An 18,889-nucleotide genomic window follows, 5' to 3' on the forward strand; every position below is an offset into this window, starting at 1 on the left:
TATTATTATTATCATTATTATTATCTTTATAATGTATGACAAAGCTCATTAAATTACTATTATTCTCAACAGTCAAGGTAAGATTTAGCTGAAGATCAGTATGGAGTCGGCTTCCTCAAGTGAAGGGGCTCAATCAAGTCTGTGAGTATAGTATAATAAGATTTGTGGATTAATTTGTAGTAAATAAGTGCAAAAAAAATTTGGGAGGTTCTGTGTGTAAATATATTGTGATCCCTTAAGATCCCTTTATATGTTGGTCCTAAAATTGATTACTAGGCCTATAGGCTTCGGCTGCCACTCGGCGAAATTTATTGATTTGTACAAAGCTAAAAATGCTTAATATTGTATCAAGTGCGCTCATAATATGGCTTACAGTTGCGAGGGCCATAAAACACTCACCAAAAAAAAAAAAAAAAAAAAAAAGTCAAATTAATGTTGTTGTTATGTGGATCATTTGAGAAGGTGATTTGCATTTCTTTTTAACCATTTTAGGAAGGGTGCTCCTTTAGTTCAGTATGTGTCATGTTGGACTTTGAAGTAGGGCCCTGGTTTAAATACCTGATTGGGTAATCTTGAGCTTGGGTGGTTTTGTGGAGTATTCAAGGCTCTGGTCTTTTGAAAACCATAGTCCTATCGGAGATGGACGATAAATTCAGAGGTTCCGCTTGCATGTTAGATTACCTTAAAGTATTGAAAGGGGTGTTGAACACACATATACCATATACTTATAATACTTACTCTTACTTTGACCATTTATGAATGGTTAGTGTTAAACAGATTCTGAGCACTATCATGGCAGCTAGCCTTTGGATGGATTTTTGCTCTTATTCAGTTTTTTTTAGCAGAACTAATTACAAGTTTTCTGTGTAAAAAATTGAACATGTTTAAATGTATACACATAAACATAAATCATAGACACCTGAATACGAAGTTGATTAAACTGAAACTAAATGCTAGCCTGAACTGATCACTGTTTAATTTTTCCTTCTGTAAATTCTCGCAAAGCAGAATGTCTTCTAGTTAGTGGCTAAAAGTAAACCACTTAACACTCAGTGATATTTTGGGAATGAGTATAATAAACTCTAATAATTCAACTCTTGATTCTTTTGTTGATCTACAGAGTTATGGATGAAGCATCAAACATTGATCAACTCTCTTACAAGGTCAGAGCTGTTTTTTGGCCTTACATCAAGAAGACTGTCAAGTTTAGCCACCTTATGACGTATATGCCTTTCATGAGAAATGTGCAAATGAAAATATTTCGGGCGGAAAAGTTAGGAGACAATGAAGGGGCAGCTGATATTTTTTTGCAAACTCTGCAGCAATCGGAGGAAGAAGGCAAATATCAAGTAAGTAGCCTATATATAGATATAACAGAGCAACTGAAAATAATTTATTTTCCCTTAACTTAAATAGACATTGGTCGAAGCTATCGATCTCCTTTTTTCATGCTATCCCCTTTTTTTTTTTAAGCTCATAAGTCAGTTGCCTTTTGCTTACTCCTCACTGTTGTTTCCATGATAATAATCTTGTTTTCTGTGAAGCTTAATTTAAATATCTCTGTTGTTTGTAAGCAATGTGATACATAATAGGGTGTGCTCACTAGCGCAATCGGGTCGGGTCGGATCGGGTCTATTTGGTAGTCGGGGCTAGCCAAATTGAGGGTGAAAAACGGCCATCGTGGCACTAACCGATGGCTCGGTCGGTGTCCTTCAAAAACAAAAGCGTTTGTTTTCAGGTCTGCGAGTCGCGCGATTTGGTTGTTTGCTGCCAGTCACAACAAGACTGAGTCACGTGTCCATATTGACACTGTGGTGTCAAGGTCGGGCATTTCCTCGCGAAATACCAACAACAATTGATAACAATGGAGTCTGTCGATTCAGAGAAAATAAGAGAGAGTTTTTGATGCAACCCATGTTTATGTAATTCCAGGCTGCCACAGCACTACAACAGGGAACTGCGGAAAGGATCCCTGGAAGCCATTGAGGTTAAGGGTTCTCTACTTTAACTTCCTGGTCGTCGGGTACAATCGCGGAGGGGTGGCAGTGTGCTCTGAAACCACCAGAAAATTACCCGACCCGACCCCCCACCCGATCGCGATAATGGGCCCCCCCTTATAAGAATTAGTATCTGAATTTGAATTTTATTCATTGTAAGATTTCGCTACCTTACAATTACAAAGTTCAATCTGATAATTTTTGGCCGTTTTGATTTATTAACAAATGCCATTATTAATTTTACTATTGATACTAATTTTCATGTTTTGGTGTTTTGGTGTGATGTAGTCATGTTGCTGGCAAATTATAGTAGTCTCCACCTAAACACACGCCATACAAAAACACGCTCCGCTCAAACGGACGCTTTCGTCATCTGACGGGTATTTTACTATATACTTTAGACGTACAAACGTACGGTCACTCTCTCAGAGTCCCTCTAAATGCACGCTCCGATCCACGAAACACGCCGACAGGTAAAGCTTGACGAGGGGAAATTTTTGCTGCAGCCTATGCAGCTTGCATAAGAAAAGCCTAGAAAACCGGATACTGGATGAGACTGCCCCTCACGTTGAACAAAGAGAGTGATGAACAGTGTTTTCACTCCCAACTTTCCACTGACATTTAGGTCTAGGACTAGTCTGTGAAATGTTGGGGGGTTGGGGGACTGAAATGTTTTTTTTATTTGTTCACTGGAAGTGCATCTTTGAGAGAAGGTTGCTGACTAATGTTTGGGTGACTGCATGTAATGTTTAGTTAGACCAAAGGTCTTTGGTTAGACCTAGGCCTATGATGCGCAACACGCGTGAATGCTGTAAAACACTAGATAGGGCTCTATAGGATTAAGTTAAAGAATAGTCAAGTAAGCCTAATCAGCTGCATTTGAAGAACTTATTTATGTTATTATAACGTACTTGTTCAACGAATCACAAGAGAAATGTTTCTCTGAGATCTATGATTCTGATGTCGTTCATGAATTTACGGTTGGGGGTGGTTGCTTTGAAAGCCACGATGGTTGCGCCTTCGTCTCCATGACTATCGCCAACAGTTTCCTTTTAGGCTATCTGTTCCCGACATTTTATGGTGCATATCATTTCATTGAGTCTGTCCAACTGCCCCCCACCCCTCCTCTTTCATTCAATGCCTTTGTATTCTTAACTGCAGTCGGGAAATCCTTCACAAAATAGTCATGTGTCGTCACATTATCGCCCATAGAAAATCACTAGAATATCAAGACAGTGAGATGACTGCGTTCCTTTCTCCCTTTGCACAAGTTCGTGTAAACGTACGCTCTGTATAAACACACGCTAAAGAGCCCTCCCGAGCACAGTGCGTTTAGGTGGAGACTGTTGTATTGCATTTCCTGCTGGCACGGGAAACTATGGCTTCCATGAGCCAAATTGGCGTATTAAAAAAAAACCCATGAATGTAGCTGTTTTTATACTCCCATATACACAATTTAGCTCAAATAGGAGGCGGGTTTCCGACCCTGCCTGTCATTGCCAACTTGGGCTGAGATTGGTACTGCATCCCAGCAGAAAGACTGTCAAAATACTCAATAGAAATATCTCACTGTTCAGGAATCAAACTCGTTTCTCCTGCCTGTGACAGCAAAATGCGTAACCTCTTCACAACAGATGCTGATGGCTTAGTTTAAGTTTAAGTGGAGCACACAGGTTGACATATATTGCCAAGTTAAGACCTGTGCACTTTAGAGGCCGAACTGAGTATTGAAATTTTTCATTCATTGCTTCTTCTTTCTTCTTCTCGATCGCATCATACTTGAAGTCTGGTATCTGTCATAAATTGGGCCGTCTTGCTCAGTTCATCTGTCGGCCCGTATAGCTTCTCTTGCAGCGTCAGTGGGGTTGGCCACGTTTCCTGTCTCAGGGCCCTGTGTGTCTTGCAGTGCTGAAGGATGTGTTCAACAGTTTGGTCCGCCTCTCCACACTGGCATTTTGGTGATTGTATTTGTTTAAAACATTTGTACATATGTTGTCTCAGTCTTGTGTGTTGTGTCCTTAGTCTGAAGATAATCACTTGTTCTTGTCGGGACAGCTCATGGTAGCCATCTGGTGTCTGGGGTGCTTTAAATAGTGTATTTATAATAGTTTTTGTTTCTGTGTAGTTTACGCTGTTGTCTGGTTGGTCTTTCTGTGCTCCTAGTTTGGCCATCCAGTCTGCCTGCTCATTTCCTAAGACACCACAGTGTGATGGAATCCACTGCAGCATGATCCTCAGACATGGGATGTCCTCAATTTCTTTTCGCAGCCTTGGTAGTTTGCCGGAAGTGATTGCCTGCAGTACTGACATGGCATCTGTTAGGAACTCTACTTGGCTTTGGGGGTCTACCACATTCATGATGATGGTTGCTGCATGTATTAGAGCCTCCGTCTCTGCCCTGTAGTTTGTACAATGTCGCCCTGTTGGGACTGCCTCTGCTTGTCGTCGTCCATTTGGGAATTGTACGTACACTCCGGCTCCTCCTCTTTTCACAGCATCAGTGGCAAATCCGTCTGTATAGATCCTTATCCATGCTTCTCGTGGGTATCTTTGTTCAAGCAGGGACAGGGTGAGGGATTTCTTGCTCAGGTCGCTGTGGTCATCTTTTGTGGTGAACATAGGAATGGACGTGTGTATAGATATGTTTGTGTTTTTCTTTTCCCATGACGGTGCCTCTGGGGTGTGGTTCAGCATGTTCACTGTGGCTGGTAGATGGTCCTGTAGGGATCTTTGGATTTTTCTGCTTTCTTTGATGAAGTTGGATCTTTTTAGTCTTGTGGTGTTTGATCTGGCTGTTTTTGTGTGCAGTATATGATCCTCCATAGCTGTGGCCTTGGTGTACTGTATGAGGGCCTTGCATTCCCATCTCCTCTTCAGTGCCACTATAGATGTTGTTTGTTCCATCTTTTCTATAGGCGTTGACCTCATTGCTCCAGTGATTATTCAGAGAGCCTGGTTTTGCACTTTAGTTTCTGCATTTTGAATGTGTTGTTTCCATGTGAGACGCTTGTCTCAAAGATTATTCCAAGATACTTCTGTTGATTCTCGAACTTTAGGGGGGTTTTGTCAAATGTGAGGTGTTTTGGTTCAGTCTGGCTGAGAGAAAAGAGTGTAGCAGAAGACATTTCTTTGTTTACGGTTACACACCAGGTTTTTGTCCATGTAGTGAGTTTGTCCAATGCTAGTTGCATGCGATATGTGGCAGTAGTGATGAATTCCTCAGAGCGCCAACGAACCAGGTCGTCTGCATACAATGCAGCATGTATTCCTTTGGGCAGTTCTTTCATGAGGTCATTGATGAAGAGGATAAATAGCAAAAGTGACATGACTCCACCTTGGGGTACTCCTTGTCGCAGCAGCATTTTCTGTCCTTGATATCCATCCACCAGCACACATGCTCTTCTGTTGTGTAGATAGGATTAGATAGGATTTGGTCCATAGGTTCATGTTGCCTTGGATACCACTTCTAAGGGGCTTGACTAGTAGACCCTCTTTCCACACCTTGTCAAACGCTTTTTGTAGATCAACAAATGTTGCTAGCATCACTTTCTGTGCCTGGAAGAAGTCCTCTATTACTTGGGACAAGTATGTTGTTTGGTCCTCTGTGCTCCTGGACTGATGGAATCCAGCTTGTTCTGGTACTAGGATGTGTTGTGCCTCTAGGTACCACTACATTCTGCAAGCTATGATGCGCTCCATTGTCTTACATACACAGCTTGTGAGGCTTATAGGTCTATAGCTTAATGGTTGTGCCTTATTTTTCCCTGGTTTGAGAATCGGGATCATCGTTGTTTCTTTCCAGCACTGAGGTACTTGCCCTTTTTTCCAGCTTAAATTAAATATATCAAGTAGAGTCTGTAACGCTGTGTTGCCCAGGTGTTGTAGCATTTCGTTTGTAATTTCATTGGGGCCTGGTGATTTTCTTTGATTCAGTTGATTTATTGCTTTCTTCAGCTCTTCCATGGTGATGTTCTTCTCCATTGCTTCCGGGATGTTATTTGTACTTCTTTTTCTTCTTTCCTCTTGTCTGACTTCTTTTTGTCTCTCTCTTGGTATTTTGATGTTGCTTTCTTGAGCATATGCTTTTACAAAGCTCCATTTCCATCTCTCCTTCAATTTCTAGAGTGATCTTGGCACTTTTATTTCCTTTGTCGTTTAGCCCCTTTACAAGCCTCCATAGTTTTGTGGTGTCCTTTTCGAGGTTAAATTTGTGCATTTTGTCTCTCCAGCTTTTCCTGGTGCACTCCAATTTGGGTTTTGAGATAGTGGGCTTTACACCTCTGTAGCTTGTTGTTGTTTTCTATCCCTGGATGTGATTCGGCTTCTTCTCTGGCCTTGATGAGGTCGTTATGTGTTTTCTGGAGTTCTGGCGTCCAGTATGGGGTGTAATTTTTCCTTACCCCTCTAGGTATGGTTTCTTTTGCAGACTTAAGGATGTTTTCATTGAACTCTGTGATGGCATTGTTTTGTTTTTTTGTCGAAGACTGCGATGTTCTTTGTCAGCTCATTAGTTCTTATGCTGAAAAATCTCCAGTCTGCCTTTTTGTAGTTCCATCTCGGCCTTTCCGGGCTGTCCTCTGGCAGGCTCTCTACTATGGTAAAAATAACAGGGCGATGGTCACTTCCCTCAAGCTGGGTTTCCACTTTTCTACTTAGATGTCTATGCAAGTTTTCTGTGCAGAGTGCTATGTCTGGAGTCGTAGTTGAATGCCAAGCTCGAGAATAAAATGTGGGTTGATCTAAAGGATCATATATAAGCAGAAGATGGTTTTCATCTTGCCAAGCCTCTATTTTTTCTCCTCTCCTGTCTAGTTTGTTATATCCCCAACTCTGGGACTGGCTGTTGAAATCTCCAGCGATGATAAAGTCTGTGTCTGGGACTTCTATGGTTTCTAGCACAAGGTTTTTATCATTTGGACAATAGTAGTTCACTAGATCCAGATTGCCTCTGCTGGTGGTGATCCTGTTGTGGATATATTCAGCTTCTCCTGTATATTTTTGTTATTTCAATGGTATTTAGGTTATTTCTTACCAGGGTCAATACTCCTTTTTTCTACCTTGGCGATCATTTCTGAAGCACTGATATCCTCTTACCTTAAAGCTTGCCTCCTCCTGCAGGTGCGTTTCCTGTATACAGCTGATGTGTATTTCATTATCTTCCTTCGGCATTCCAGTGCATGATATTAAGACTTTTCTTTACCTGTTTTGTGTTTGTGTTACCAGTCGCTTTTCTTCCTTGTCTCCTGGCACTCCAAGACGATGGAAGGTCCTCCAGTCGCTGGGGTGGACCCCTTCGAGGCTTGGGGCCCGGCACTGCACCTGCCTGGTGGGTCCTCACAGGGCGAGCACCATATCTAAAGTTACCTACTTCAAGTGTCATATATTGCAGTATTACGTGGTATTGTGGTTCTCTAGAGAGCGCCTTGCTGCCCAATACCTCCGATTTCAGCACTCCAGCTCCAGGTCCAAGGACCTACCCTGGTAGCACAGGGAGGAATTGTTACCGGATCTCACCCGTAGCCAGGACTTAATGCGGTCCTTTTCCACATGATGCTCCCGTCAGAGGACTCCTAAGGCATCTAATGATGTGGTAGCGCCACCTGCCACCTCACCCCATCCTGGTAAGAGCATCGCCAGTTGGTCCGGGGCTGCTTATTCAACATATTCACAGCTAACCTCCATTACAGTGGCCGTTCCCTATCCGCCACCTGGGACCCGCCGGGTCGGGGATGGTCGCCCCAGCCTGGTTCATTCATTGCTGTTTTGCAATGGATTTCTTGATTCAGTAGAGCAAATTTGTATGGCTAAGGATGAAGAAAGATAAGAGACAGATGTGAGGTTTGGGTAATATATATATATATATATCAGTTGCCAAATTTGCTTTGTTTCTTCATGATGCTTTCTCAGTCGATCTGTAAAAAAGTGGGGTAGTAAACTGATTGAAATAGAAGATAGTTGTAGTTGGCCGTATTTGGGCACCACTGGGAATTGTGTTTTTAGTACTGAAAAGAAGATGGGATTTGAGGTGACAGGTATTCACTTTGGTTTTTATTTTTATTTTAAAGAACTTTACGTTTCTATATATATGGAGTTTCTCTCTTGTTAACTGTATGTTTTTATTATTACGGTAATGAAAACGTTCAGCTCTTGGAATCTTTGTGTATACAGTACAGCACACACATCTACTATAGAGAAACCAGTGGGGTGCGGTAATCTTTTTGCTATCTATCAAGGAATATCGCTATTTACTTGTTTTGTACAAAAAGTATATACTTGCAAGGAAAAAATTCTGTCCCCGTAGGATTGTGCGGCCGCGCCGGCGGGGCCGCGTTTTTTTTCGCGTAATTCTGCAACATTTGCATAATTTTAGATTCTCCACGTTTTTCACGTTTTTTTCTTTTTTTTTTCACAAAACAATTAATTAACGCCTCGCCATGTGACTAAAGGGACGTAATCACCGTAATAAGTCTCATTTAAGTGAAAACTTGGTTATTTCCCTTGTTAGAAGATCTTGGATATGGGTTGGGGTTTTGTTCCTTGAGCATGTTCAATTTTTCAATCCATCAAAAGTTGTTGTTCTCATGTCTGCTGATGTTTCATGTTTGACAGGTGTCCCTGGTTTTAGTAATGTGCCTGCATCAGGGGTCCAGATATCCTTTTAAAAAAACAAACATTTTTCTTTCCTTTATAGATCTAGATATAGATATAGATTTCTAGATCTAAATCTAGACTCTAGATCTACAGCTGAAAGTTACAGAGATTATATTTTTTGGTTGGTTTGGATTTTTTTTACTGATGTGTATTGTTTTCTTTTCCAAATACACAACAAATTACTGATACTGATATGTTCTGTTTTCAATTTTTCTGTACATAAAACATGAAAATCATGAAACTTCGCGTTGAAAAAGTGCAAAACATGTCGCGAATGGTGTTACGGTAACTTGCATAATTTTTGCATAATTTTGCTTTTTTTTTTTTTCATAATTTGGCCTTCTAAATTTGCATAATTCTACGGCGACAGAAAATTCAAGTCCTGAAAATCTGTTTGCGATATGTTTCATTCACTGTGTGCATGATCACTATGTGATTGCTAGACTGTATCATATACTATCGACTACCGATGAGTTGATGCTGTTGGGGGAGTGGAATAAGGATCAACTCGTCCAAAGTTCAACTTAACCGTTGAGGTCTGCAAAGAAGAAGAGGTGCTGAGACCCGAAAAAAAGATCGACTTAACTGATTTGAAGATCAGCTCAAGCGAGTTCCACACAAACGGCGCTGACTGTATCTGTTTATTCACTCTGCTCTCCAGACTTTCGTTAATGCTCTGAGAGCTCATGGCTACACCTTCCTGGTGGATGTTTTGACTGACAAGAGGGAGATCTTGTCTAAACAAGAGGAGCACAAGGAGGTGTGTCATTTTCTTCTTTAGTTTTAGCAAGCGTTTTATGACACTTGCAACACAGTAAGGTCATAAAAGTGCTGAAGATTAGAGGTGTTACAAGAAAATAACAAACACAGAAAAGGAAGAGAGATAAGGATAATAGAGATGATATGAAAGAAGGAGCAAACCGCACCAGAGCACCGGCTACCCACCCGCGTCATCACCTTCAATGGAATATTTTTACATAGAAAATAGTCAGGCTGGCTGTTGTGGCCCCATTGACACAATGTGTCCAAATCGTTTGTTTGTCACTTTTCAGTGTACTTCATGTTTGATTTGACATCCACTAGTTGTCCGATGTCTTTATTTCTCTGCCAGTGTTTTCTCATGATTTTTAGCAAGGTGTTCGATCTAACTTACTCTAAGGTCAAGGGTGTGTTTGAAAGAGAGAAGTTAGAGCTATTTTGTTTGAAGAGTTGTCCTTTTATTAAGTATAAATGATACATGTGAAGGATAGCAGAGCAGGAAAACTGGAGTTCGGAGATATGGTTTACAGTCAAACCTGCTTCTACTGATGACCTGTCCAAGACAATCACGTGTACAAACACTACTTCCACTTCCTCACTTGTGTTTAAAAAAAATTATAATGACACTTTTCAAGACATTTACTTGTTTTAAGACAACCACTTTTTTTTGTCAATTGATGGCTGTCGTGGTGGACAATTTCAACTGTATTTCAAAGGCTGTGTAACTTGTTTCTAACACAGTAGGTTGTTAGACACCAGAAAGCTACAGAAAGAGTCTTTGTCACATGTGTTATGAGAGCTATCTTCTTATTCATTAAAATCTATTTTATAAAGAAACCATTTATGTATATATCATTGTATTACTAGGCCACATTCTTTACTAACTTTAAGATTCTATAATTATTGTAGGCCTAAATAATACATCTTTGTTTTATTATTGTTTTTTTTCTCCTTCAGGTGATTCACATTTTCTCTCGGCAAGTTGGTGACACAATTGACCCAACACTGATAGCCCAGGAATTGTTGGCTAAAAGTATTATCTTTTCTGATGATGCTGACAGGATAAAGAAAGCTCAGTCGAATGACTGCACACGTGATGCAGTGCTTTTACTTCTAGATGCCCTCCCACGGCGAGAAGAAAACTGGTACGATGCATTCCTTGAAGTACTTCTACAACATAATCACAAGCAGCTTGTGAAATTGATTGATGAAAAGTACTACAACCAAAACAAAGGAGAGGACTCGGACTACTCAGAGTCAGAGCCTCTTGACCCGGCCATTGTCAGCTTACATTCTTCTGAATCAGAACCTCCTGTCTCGCAAGATTTCTCACCACCTGCAGTTCGTCCAAAGAGAGGGTCCGATGGACTCCCTGTTAAGGAACAGAAACCGAATCTTCTACCAAAAAGTGATAGCCAGGAAGATGAATCCATTTTTTCCCTGCATGCAAAACAGGATCGGCTGGAGAGAAAAGTTGATGAGTTACATGAGATAATGCAAGACATGAATAAAAACTTTAAAATTCTCATTGAAAAATTAAACAAGGAATAGCATCCATACAGTCCGTTCTAAGGTTTAACATCGACATAATTTTTAAAACTTGAACCTACTTCCTGCTGCATGAAAAGTGCATCCCTTGTGCCATATATCCATACGTGCTCGAGTGTATTGTTATTATGCAGTAGAATCTCTGGTCTTTTCTTCTTCTATCCTGGGACGAGCATACAGTTGGTGGTACTGTGGAGCTGGTGGTATAAAGGGGACGGTACGGTGCAAAGAGATTTGACAGTACTGTCACATGTATCTTTCTCACTGTCAAAAGGAGAGCAAAGGGTACTGAAAGAACACTCCATATCACTGACATGGGGATTCATCATCAATCATCAATGCCTTTCACCCCTGGCAGGGTATAGGCCACATACAAGCTCCTTCCATTCATCTCTGTCCTGAGCCATCCTTCCAAGCTCGTTCCAAGTGAGCTTCATTTCTCTCATGTCCCTTTCCACGCATCTCCTCCATGTTTCCCGTGGCCTACCCCTGCCTCGTGCTCCCTGTGGGTTCCACTGCAGTGACTGTCTTGTGATGTTTCCGCTGGGCTTTCTTAAGGTGTGTCCCATCCATCGCCACTTTCTTAGTCCTATTTCTACTTCTATATCCTTTTGTCCTGTCCTTTCCCACAGCTCTTCAATTCTTATTTTATCCTGCCACTTAATTCTTAGAATACTCCTCATACATCTGTTGATGAAAGTCTGGACCTTATTCAGTACTGTCTTCGTTGTCTTCCAAGTTTCGCAGCCGTAGAGGAGCACAGACTTGACGTTAGAGTTAAAAAGTCGAATCTTGGTGCGCAGTGAGATGTTGCTTGCTTTCCAGACTTTTGATAATTGCTTGAAGGCTGACATTGCCTTGGCGGTTCTTGCTTTAACATCTGCCTCGGTTCCACCTTTACCATCGATGACACTTCCAAGGTAGGTAAAGGAGTCCACTTCTTCCAGGGGAGTGTCTTCCACTGTCACAGCAAGGTTTGAAACTTTTCCTAGCTTCACTACTTTTGACTTGCCTGGATGTATACGTAGGCCAACACTCCTTGATAGGCTGTTGAGTTCCTTGGTCTTTTCTTGCATCTGAGCATGTGTGGGAGAGAGCAGTGCAAGGTCATCGGCGAAGTCCAAGTCGTCCAGCTGCTGCCAAGGGATCCATTGTATTCCATTACGTTTGCCTCTGGTGGCTTCTTTCATGACCCAGTCAATTGCTAGTATGAAGAGAAAAGGTGAGAGCAAGCATCCTTGTCGCACTCCTGTCTGTACCCGGAATGGTTCTGAGAGTTGTCCTTCGTGGAAGACTTGGCAGCTTGTTCCATCATAGGTGGCCTTCACAAGCTTGACGATTTTCTCAGGTATTCCAAAATGCCGCATGAGTTTCCACAGAGTTTCCCTGTCCACGCTGTCAAACGCCTTTTCATAGTCAATGAAGTTGACCACGAGTGGTGAATTCCATTCAAGCAATTGCTCAACAATGATACGTAGAGTAGCGATCTGGTCCACACATGAACGGTTTTTACGGAATCCTGCCTGGTTTCCTCGAAGCTTCTCATCTGTTGCCAGCTTGATTCTCTCCAGGAGTATCCTGTTGAAGACTTTCCCGGGTATGGAAAGGAGTGTAATGCCTCTGTAGTTGTTACAGTTGCTGAGGTCTCCTTTCTTTGGCAGCTTGATTAGGTGGCCTTCCTTCAAGTCTGATGGTATTTCCTCCTTTTGCCAAACTTTTTCAAAGAGCGCATAGAGAATTTCCACAAACGTATCTTTCTCTGTCTTAAGGGCTTCCGGTGGTATATGGTCAGGACCAGCTGCCTTGTGGGACTTTAGTGTTTTTATAGCGGCTGCAATTTCCTCTCTTGAAGGTGGTTCCGTGTCTATTGGGAGGTCATTTCTGGCTGGAAGAATTTCTGGTTGGTTTTCTGGAGGTGGTCTGTTCAGTTGTTGATCAAAGTGTTCTCTCCATCGGTTAAGTTGCCCCTCTGGGTTAAAGATAGTCTTTCCTTCTTTGTCTTTCACTGGTAGAGTGGGCTTGCTGAACCTACCTGAAAGCGTTCTTGTAGTCTGGTGTACAATCCTCAAGTGCCCGTCTATTGCTGCTTTCTCTGCCTTTTCGGCCAGGCCATTCAGGTAGGTATTCTTGTCCTTCTTGATGGACTTCTTTACCTCCCGGTTTACTTCAGTGTACTCTTGTGGTGCAGCAAATTTCTCAGTTCGGGTACGGCTGTTGTTGACTTGGGCCTTCAGCTCTCTTCTTCTTTTGACTTTGTCTAGAGAGTCCTGTGAAATCCATTCATTCCTGGTGTTGTCTTTGGGTCCTAGGGTGCTCTGGCAAGTTGCATTTACTGCCTCTCTTAACTTATCCCAATGTTCGTTGACTTCACATTCATCCAGATCTTGAAGGGCTTGAAATCTGTTCTTCAGTTCCAATTTGAACTCATTCTTCTCTACTGGGTCTTTCAGAAGGCTCACTTCATACTTTAGACGATTTCCAGCGGCGACTTGTGCATATCTTCTCAGTTTTAGTTTCATCTTTCCAAGGATCAAATGATGGTCTGATGCGGCTTCTGCTCCTCGTAAGACTCGGACGTCCTCCAGTGAGCGTCTAAACTTTCGGGAGATGCAAAAGTGGTCAATCTGGTTTTCCGTTGTTCCATCCGGTGAGACCCAAGTGGCCTTGTGAATCCTTTTGTATGGGAAGATTGTACCTCCAATGACCAAGTTGTTGAATGTACAGACGTTTTGGAACCTTTCTCCATTGTCATTTGCCTCTCCTAATCCGTGTCTGCCCATGATTTCCTCATTGTGACTATTGTCCGAACCTACCTTTGCATTTAGATCTCCCATGACAATGTTGATGTCCTTACCTGGAAGTTTGTCGATGACGCTCTGCAGGCGGTTGTAGAAGTCATCTTTATTCTCCACTTCTGCATCATTGGTTGGAGCATACACTTGTATGATGTTCATGTTAATGACCTTCTTCCTACCATCTCTTACCTTGAGTTCTTTCTTAGTTCCAAATGAGGCCATGATGATCCTTGGACCATGTGCTTCCCAGCCCCTGAATGTCTTTTGGGCTGTTTTAGATATGATCATCCCTACTCCTTCCCTGTGTGGTCCATCACTGTCATTTCCTGAATAAACGAAGAGTTCCCCCTCTTTCATTCACTTCTGTCCAGACTGGTTCAAGTGGGTCTCGCTGATTCCCAGTATGTGTAGTTGATATCGGTGCATTTCTTGGAGAACTTGTGCAGTTTTTCCAGCCTCATAGAGGGTCCTAACGTTCCACGAGCCGATCCGAAGAGACTTGGACTTGGATGATGGTGGAGGCTTCTGCCCAGCAGCTTCCTTTCGGCTTTCAGTGCCTTGCATCATAAACTATCCATTTTGAGAAGATCCACGATCAGCCAAGCAGAGATAATGGTTTTTGCTTGTATGTGTTTCTGTAACAGGTTCTTTTTACGAGAGAGGTTGTTAGCCTCGTGACTCAACCCCCGACATGGAGGCAGGATGACTCTGTTTCAGGAGTCACTACCTGGTTCGCCATGTAGTCGCCTTGTACGACACGCTAGCACCACGTCAGTCCTATTCTTCTCAATGCCGAGACTGCACGGCTAGACATGGGGATTGCTATCACTATAAGACTTCCAGGGGATCATTATTGACCAGCTGTAGGACTATAAACAAAAAGAGAGAGAGAGAGAGAGAGAGAGAGAGAGAGAGAGAGAGAGAGAGAGAGAGAGAGAGAGAGAGAGAGAGAGAGAGAGAGAGAGAGAGAGAGAGAGAGAGAGAGAGAGATGTTTGCGGTTGTGTTAATATCATTACAAATGATGTTTTGGTTGTGAACATTGAAGACCGGTTCCATTCACATGATAGCCTACAAGTATTATTATTATTATTATTATTATTATTATTATTATTATTACACGTTTTCCCGATCAAATATCAAAATAGAGAGTTCAAATGCAGCAATGAAAGTTTAAATGTATCAAAATTGTCAGACTGATTCAACATGAAGAGTTCAACACAATGGAAAACATAAGCAAATGTCTGCTCAAATGTAATCACAGGACAGCTCAAATGTGAACATAAGGGAAATCAAATTCCTCATTGTCAGTAATGTCAGCTCAAATACAGCATAGGAAAGTTCAAATTCAACAATACGAAAAACTACGAAGCTATGATGTAACTATTGTACCATCATATCTGAGTCAGGGGAAGCTGCCCTGTCTTTTAGCAACTTTCGTTAAGTTTATTGTTCATGCCTCTCACCTTCAGTACTCGCAGTCTGCTCTCCAGATCTACACGTTTTCATGATCAAAGATCAAGATAGATCTAGTGAGTTCAAATGCAGCAATGAAAGTTAAAATATCTGTCTCTTAGCTAGCTACATTCATTGTTTAATGTTCGTGTTTCCCCCTGTCTGCTGCCTAGATCTATCTAACCGTTATCTCGTTTTATTAGATCCTATACTTCAATCGCTGTAACAGATCTTACATGGAAGACACAGCAGCATATTAAGCACGCCTGACCAAAAAAGAAATGATACAAAGAGTCAGTCAACCCCCCAAGGTGCACTGTGCTACAGACTGAAGTGTCTTTAGGCCATTCCCAAAGGGGAGGGAGGGGGGGGGGGGGACATTGACTAGTTCTTATGCACAGTAGAATTGTAAATATGGGCTGATTCATCAATGTCATGCTCATGACCGTGCCTGAACTGCAACAGGGAACTGCTTCTTTTTCTTTCCTAATCCTTACTATCGTCCTTTTTCCACTACTTCTTTTGTATGTTTGTCACACTCTTGTGACTCACTATTTCCGGGGTGCCTTGACAGTTGAAGCAGACTTTATGCTGTTGAAGCTAGAGAGGTGAGCAGAGTAAGTCTGATTCTCTGTAGGTTAAGGACTTCTCTGTTGACATCCACGCCTTGGAGCTCATATGACCTTATGCAGTTGTGAGCGCCGTAAAACTTCTACTAAAACTAAACTAAAAAAAGAGTCAGTCTCGAGGATAAACAGAGAATACCAGTACAAAGGTATACAAGAAGCCTTTCTGCGAGGTGACGATTACATGATGCTCGCTAAACTAAACAGTTGCAAATCAACCAAATTACTGCTTACACAGTACCGTTCGACGAACAATTAAAACTTTAGACTGTTGAAAAAAGATTTGAGAAAGTAACCTTGGAAATGAAAGATGAGCGGGTTTCGATAGTAGTTAAAAGCCACCCAGATTACACTTTCGAATAGCCCTGCCGAACCAACCTTGCATTTGTTAAAAATGGTGCGGCTACTTTGACTCAAATTTTTAGAGAGAGAGAGACAGAGAAGGGGGGGGGGGAAAGATGGAGATAGAGAGGTGGAGGAATGAAAGCAAGAGACAGAGAGAGAGATACACAGAGGGAAAGAGGGAGGGGCAGAGATAGATAGATAGATAAACTCACAGAAAAAAAGTCAAGGAACAGCTCGTGTTTTCACCTCTCAAGTTTAAACCCCAATAATGATTATCTCGCAAACACTTTATTAAGCTCAGTCAACCAAACTTGACAAACCCACTGACGACTAGACACAGTTTGCCATATAGTAAATTTGCCAGCACAAGTTTTACAGAAACGGCGCAGGGCAATCCGATACACAGCCTAAAAGCATGAAAAATGGGCCAAATTTCTCTGCCTCAGCAATATTGGCATATATGGACTTTTGGCTAAACTGAGCTTGGCATGTGCTAAACAGATGTCTTGGCTGTGAATATTACTCACTTGTAACCCTTTGTAAGCCAGCGTTTTTCAGCCATATTTCGTTACAACACAATTGTCCAATGATTCTCGCTGCCTGATGTCGACAGAGGACGTACGAACCCTTGCCTGGCTCCACTCCAAGATGGCTCCCCATTCCCAGTTGTTGCACATAGACCTGGGGGTGTCTCCCTCATTTGGAGGATGCAAGAACGATGGCGATCGACCTGAAGGATCCAGGACAGGCTCGACCAGGGCAGCCCAGTTCGATCAGGGTGGCCGCGTTTGACCAACGACAGGATTAACCAGTTCAAAGTCAGACAGGTCGTGGCGTCACGACCCACCACTGCAAACCGCATCAGGGGCCGAAAAAGTTCTACAGGTGGCAACCAATGTCCTTGTAAGCGAGGAGACAGTGAGGAACCGTCTCCATAGAGCCAGGTTCGCTTCTCGTGTCCCTTCCAGGTGCCTAAGGTGCACGCCGCCACACAAAGCAGTGCGCCATGCGTGATCTGCTCGCCATTCACAGTGGACACAACATCAGTCGGACCAGGTAGTCTACTCGGGACGAATCCAGATTCAAGCTGCTGCACCCAGACAGGTGAGCCCACGTCTGGAGGCGCCGAGGAGAGCGGTTCCACCATGACTGCATCCAGCAGGTGGCGCTCTACGGGGTCTCTTCTGGTATGGGGAGACTTCTCAGTTGACCAATGACCCCCCCCCCTCCTCCTGTACCATATATGGGGCAATCTGATCACGGCAAGGTACAGGGACGAAATCCTGTTTCCCCTTGCTGTTCCTTATTTGGAGCAGGTTGAACCCCAGGCTGTTCTGCAGGACGACAACACCACATCGCGTACACATCGTGGGGGACTTCCTGCAGCAGCGAGGTGTTGCCCGCATGGACTGGCCAGCTTGTAGTACGGATTTGAACCCAATAGAGAACATTTGGGACCACACCAACCACCGGATAAGGGACAACTACCTTCCTGCACAAAATCTTCAACAACTCTTGGGCTACCTCGTTCAGGAGCGACAGAACCTCCCGCAACAAGTTCTCCGAAGGCATGTCCTGTCCATGCGTCGACGGAGTGCCAAGTGTCTGATCAAACGGGGTGGCTATACCCACTATTGACTATGTTCATGAAGAACTATACATGTCTGTTGAGACTTTTGAAATCCGACCAGTGTGACTTAAACGTAAACTCATTTTTCATGAGCTTTAGGTTGTTGTTAAAATCTGAAATTGTACACACTTAATCTGGATAGTCAAAAGCATCTTTTTCGGAAAAATGAATAAATTCGGTTGAACTGTTTTTCAGTTTTATCTTTTTAAAATTTTTGTTCGTTGACTTTTTTGTGCGAGTTTAGATAGATAGATATAGAGATAAAGAGATCGATCTAATAGACTGACAGTAGACAGGCAGACAGACAGAAAGAAAGAGAGAGAGAGAGAGAGAGAGAGAGAGAGAGAGAGAGAGAGAGAGAGAGAGGGAGAGAGAGAGAGTAGAACAACCTATTGTATATAAAATTATGTGTGTTGAATTTGAACTGACAACGTTACTTTTGATACCGGTAGCACTATTTTTAAAATATATATTTAAGCTTCTAGTGTTACTTTTGCTCACTCTATTTTGATGTTTGAACTTTCTATGTTGAATTTGATTTGACTCTCTTTTGAATAATTTTTTAAAATGTTTCTTTTGAACTCTCTATTTTGATATATTTGATTGGGGAAAGGTGTAGGCCTACATGCATTATTATTATTTTATTTTTATTATTATTATTATGATTATAATTATTATTACTATTATTATATATTTATGATAACAATAATAGATGATGATGATGATGATTATTATTATTATCTAGATTTTGTCATACTGAGTCATGAATGTGTCTTTGGCCTACCTTTTGAAATATCTGTCGACAGCTTTTTAGGACGCTATTCTGCTGTTTCTCTAACACTAACATGATGTGCAGGCAGAAATTTCCAAGTCATAATATAGTTTATCCTTTAATTCTTTCTGAGCATTTTAAAGATAATGTTCTTGTATGATAATAATATATCATGCACTTTTTTCCCTTGCGCTATTCTAAAAGCTTGTCAAAAAATTTTTCAGGAATATTCAAGTTTCCTTCAGTGCACCTTTGAGTCTTTGTCTTTCCAAATTTAAATGTTTTGTTAGGTTCACATTTTTCATTGGCCCTT

The 18,889-nt window shown here is 42.0% G+C and overlaps 1 protein-coding gene across 4 annotated transcripts in view; it reads left to right on the forward strand.

Annotated features, from left to right (window-relative positions):
- The window catches only part of LOC101858480 (interferon-induced helicase C domain-containing protein 1), a 24,612-nt gene extending 6,493 nt beyond the window's left edge, over positions 1-18,119 (forward strand). For 3 of the 4 annotated variants that reach the window (XM_005095454.3, XM_005095453.3, XM_005095452.3), the window contains exons 2-5: positions 73-141; positions 1,121-1,349; positions 9,310-9,408; positions 10,365-10,971. In XM_005095454.3, coding sequence (XP_005095511.1) covers positions 101-141; positions 1,121-1,349; positions 9,310-9,408; positions 10,365-10,958 — 963 coding nt within the window. In that variant the 5' untranslated portion in view covers positions 73-100 and the 3' untranslated portion in view covers positions 10,959-10,971. Of the gene's footprint in view, positions 1-72; positions 142-1,120; positions 1,350-9,309; positions 9,409-10,364; positions 10,972-16,787 lie in introns of those variants that run through there. The other variant, XM_035969007.1, reaches the window with a different exon arrangement.
- Positions 18,120-18,889: the final 770 nt, after the last annotated feature.

Source organism: Aplysia californica, unplaced genomic scaffold (genome assembly GCF_000002075.1).
Source record: "Aplysia californica isolate F4 #8 unplaced genomic scaffold, AplCal3.0 scaffold00104, whole genome shotgun sequence".
Lineage (NCBI taxonomy): Eukaryota > Metazoa > Mollusca > Gastropoda > Aplysiida > Aplysiidae > Aplysia > Aplysia californica.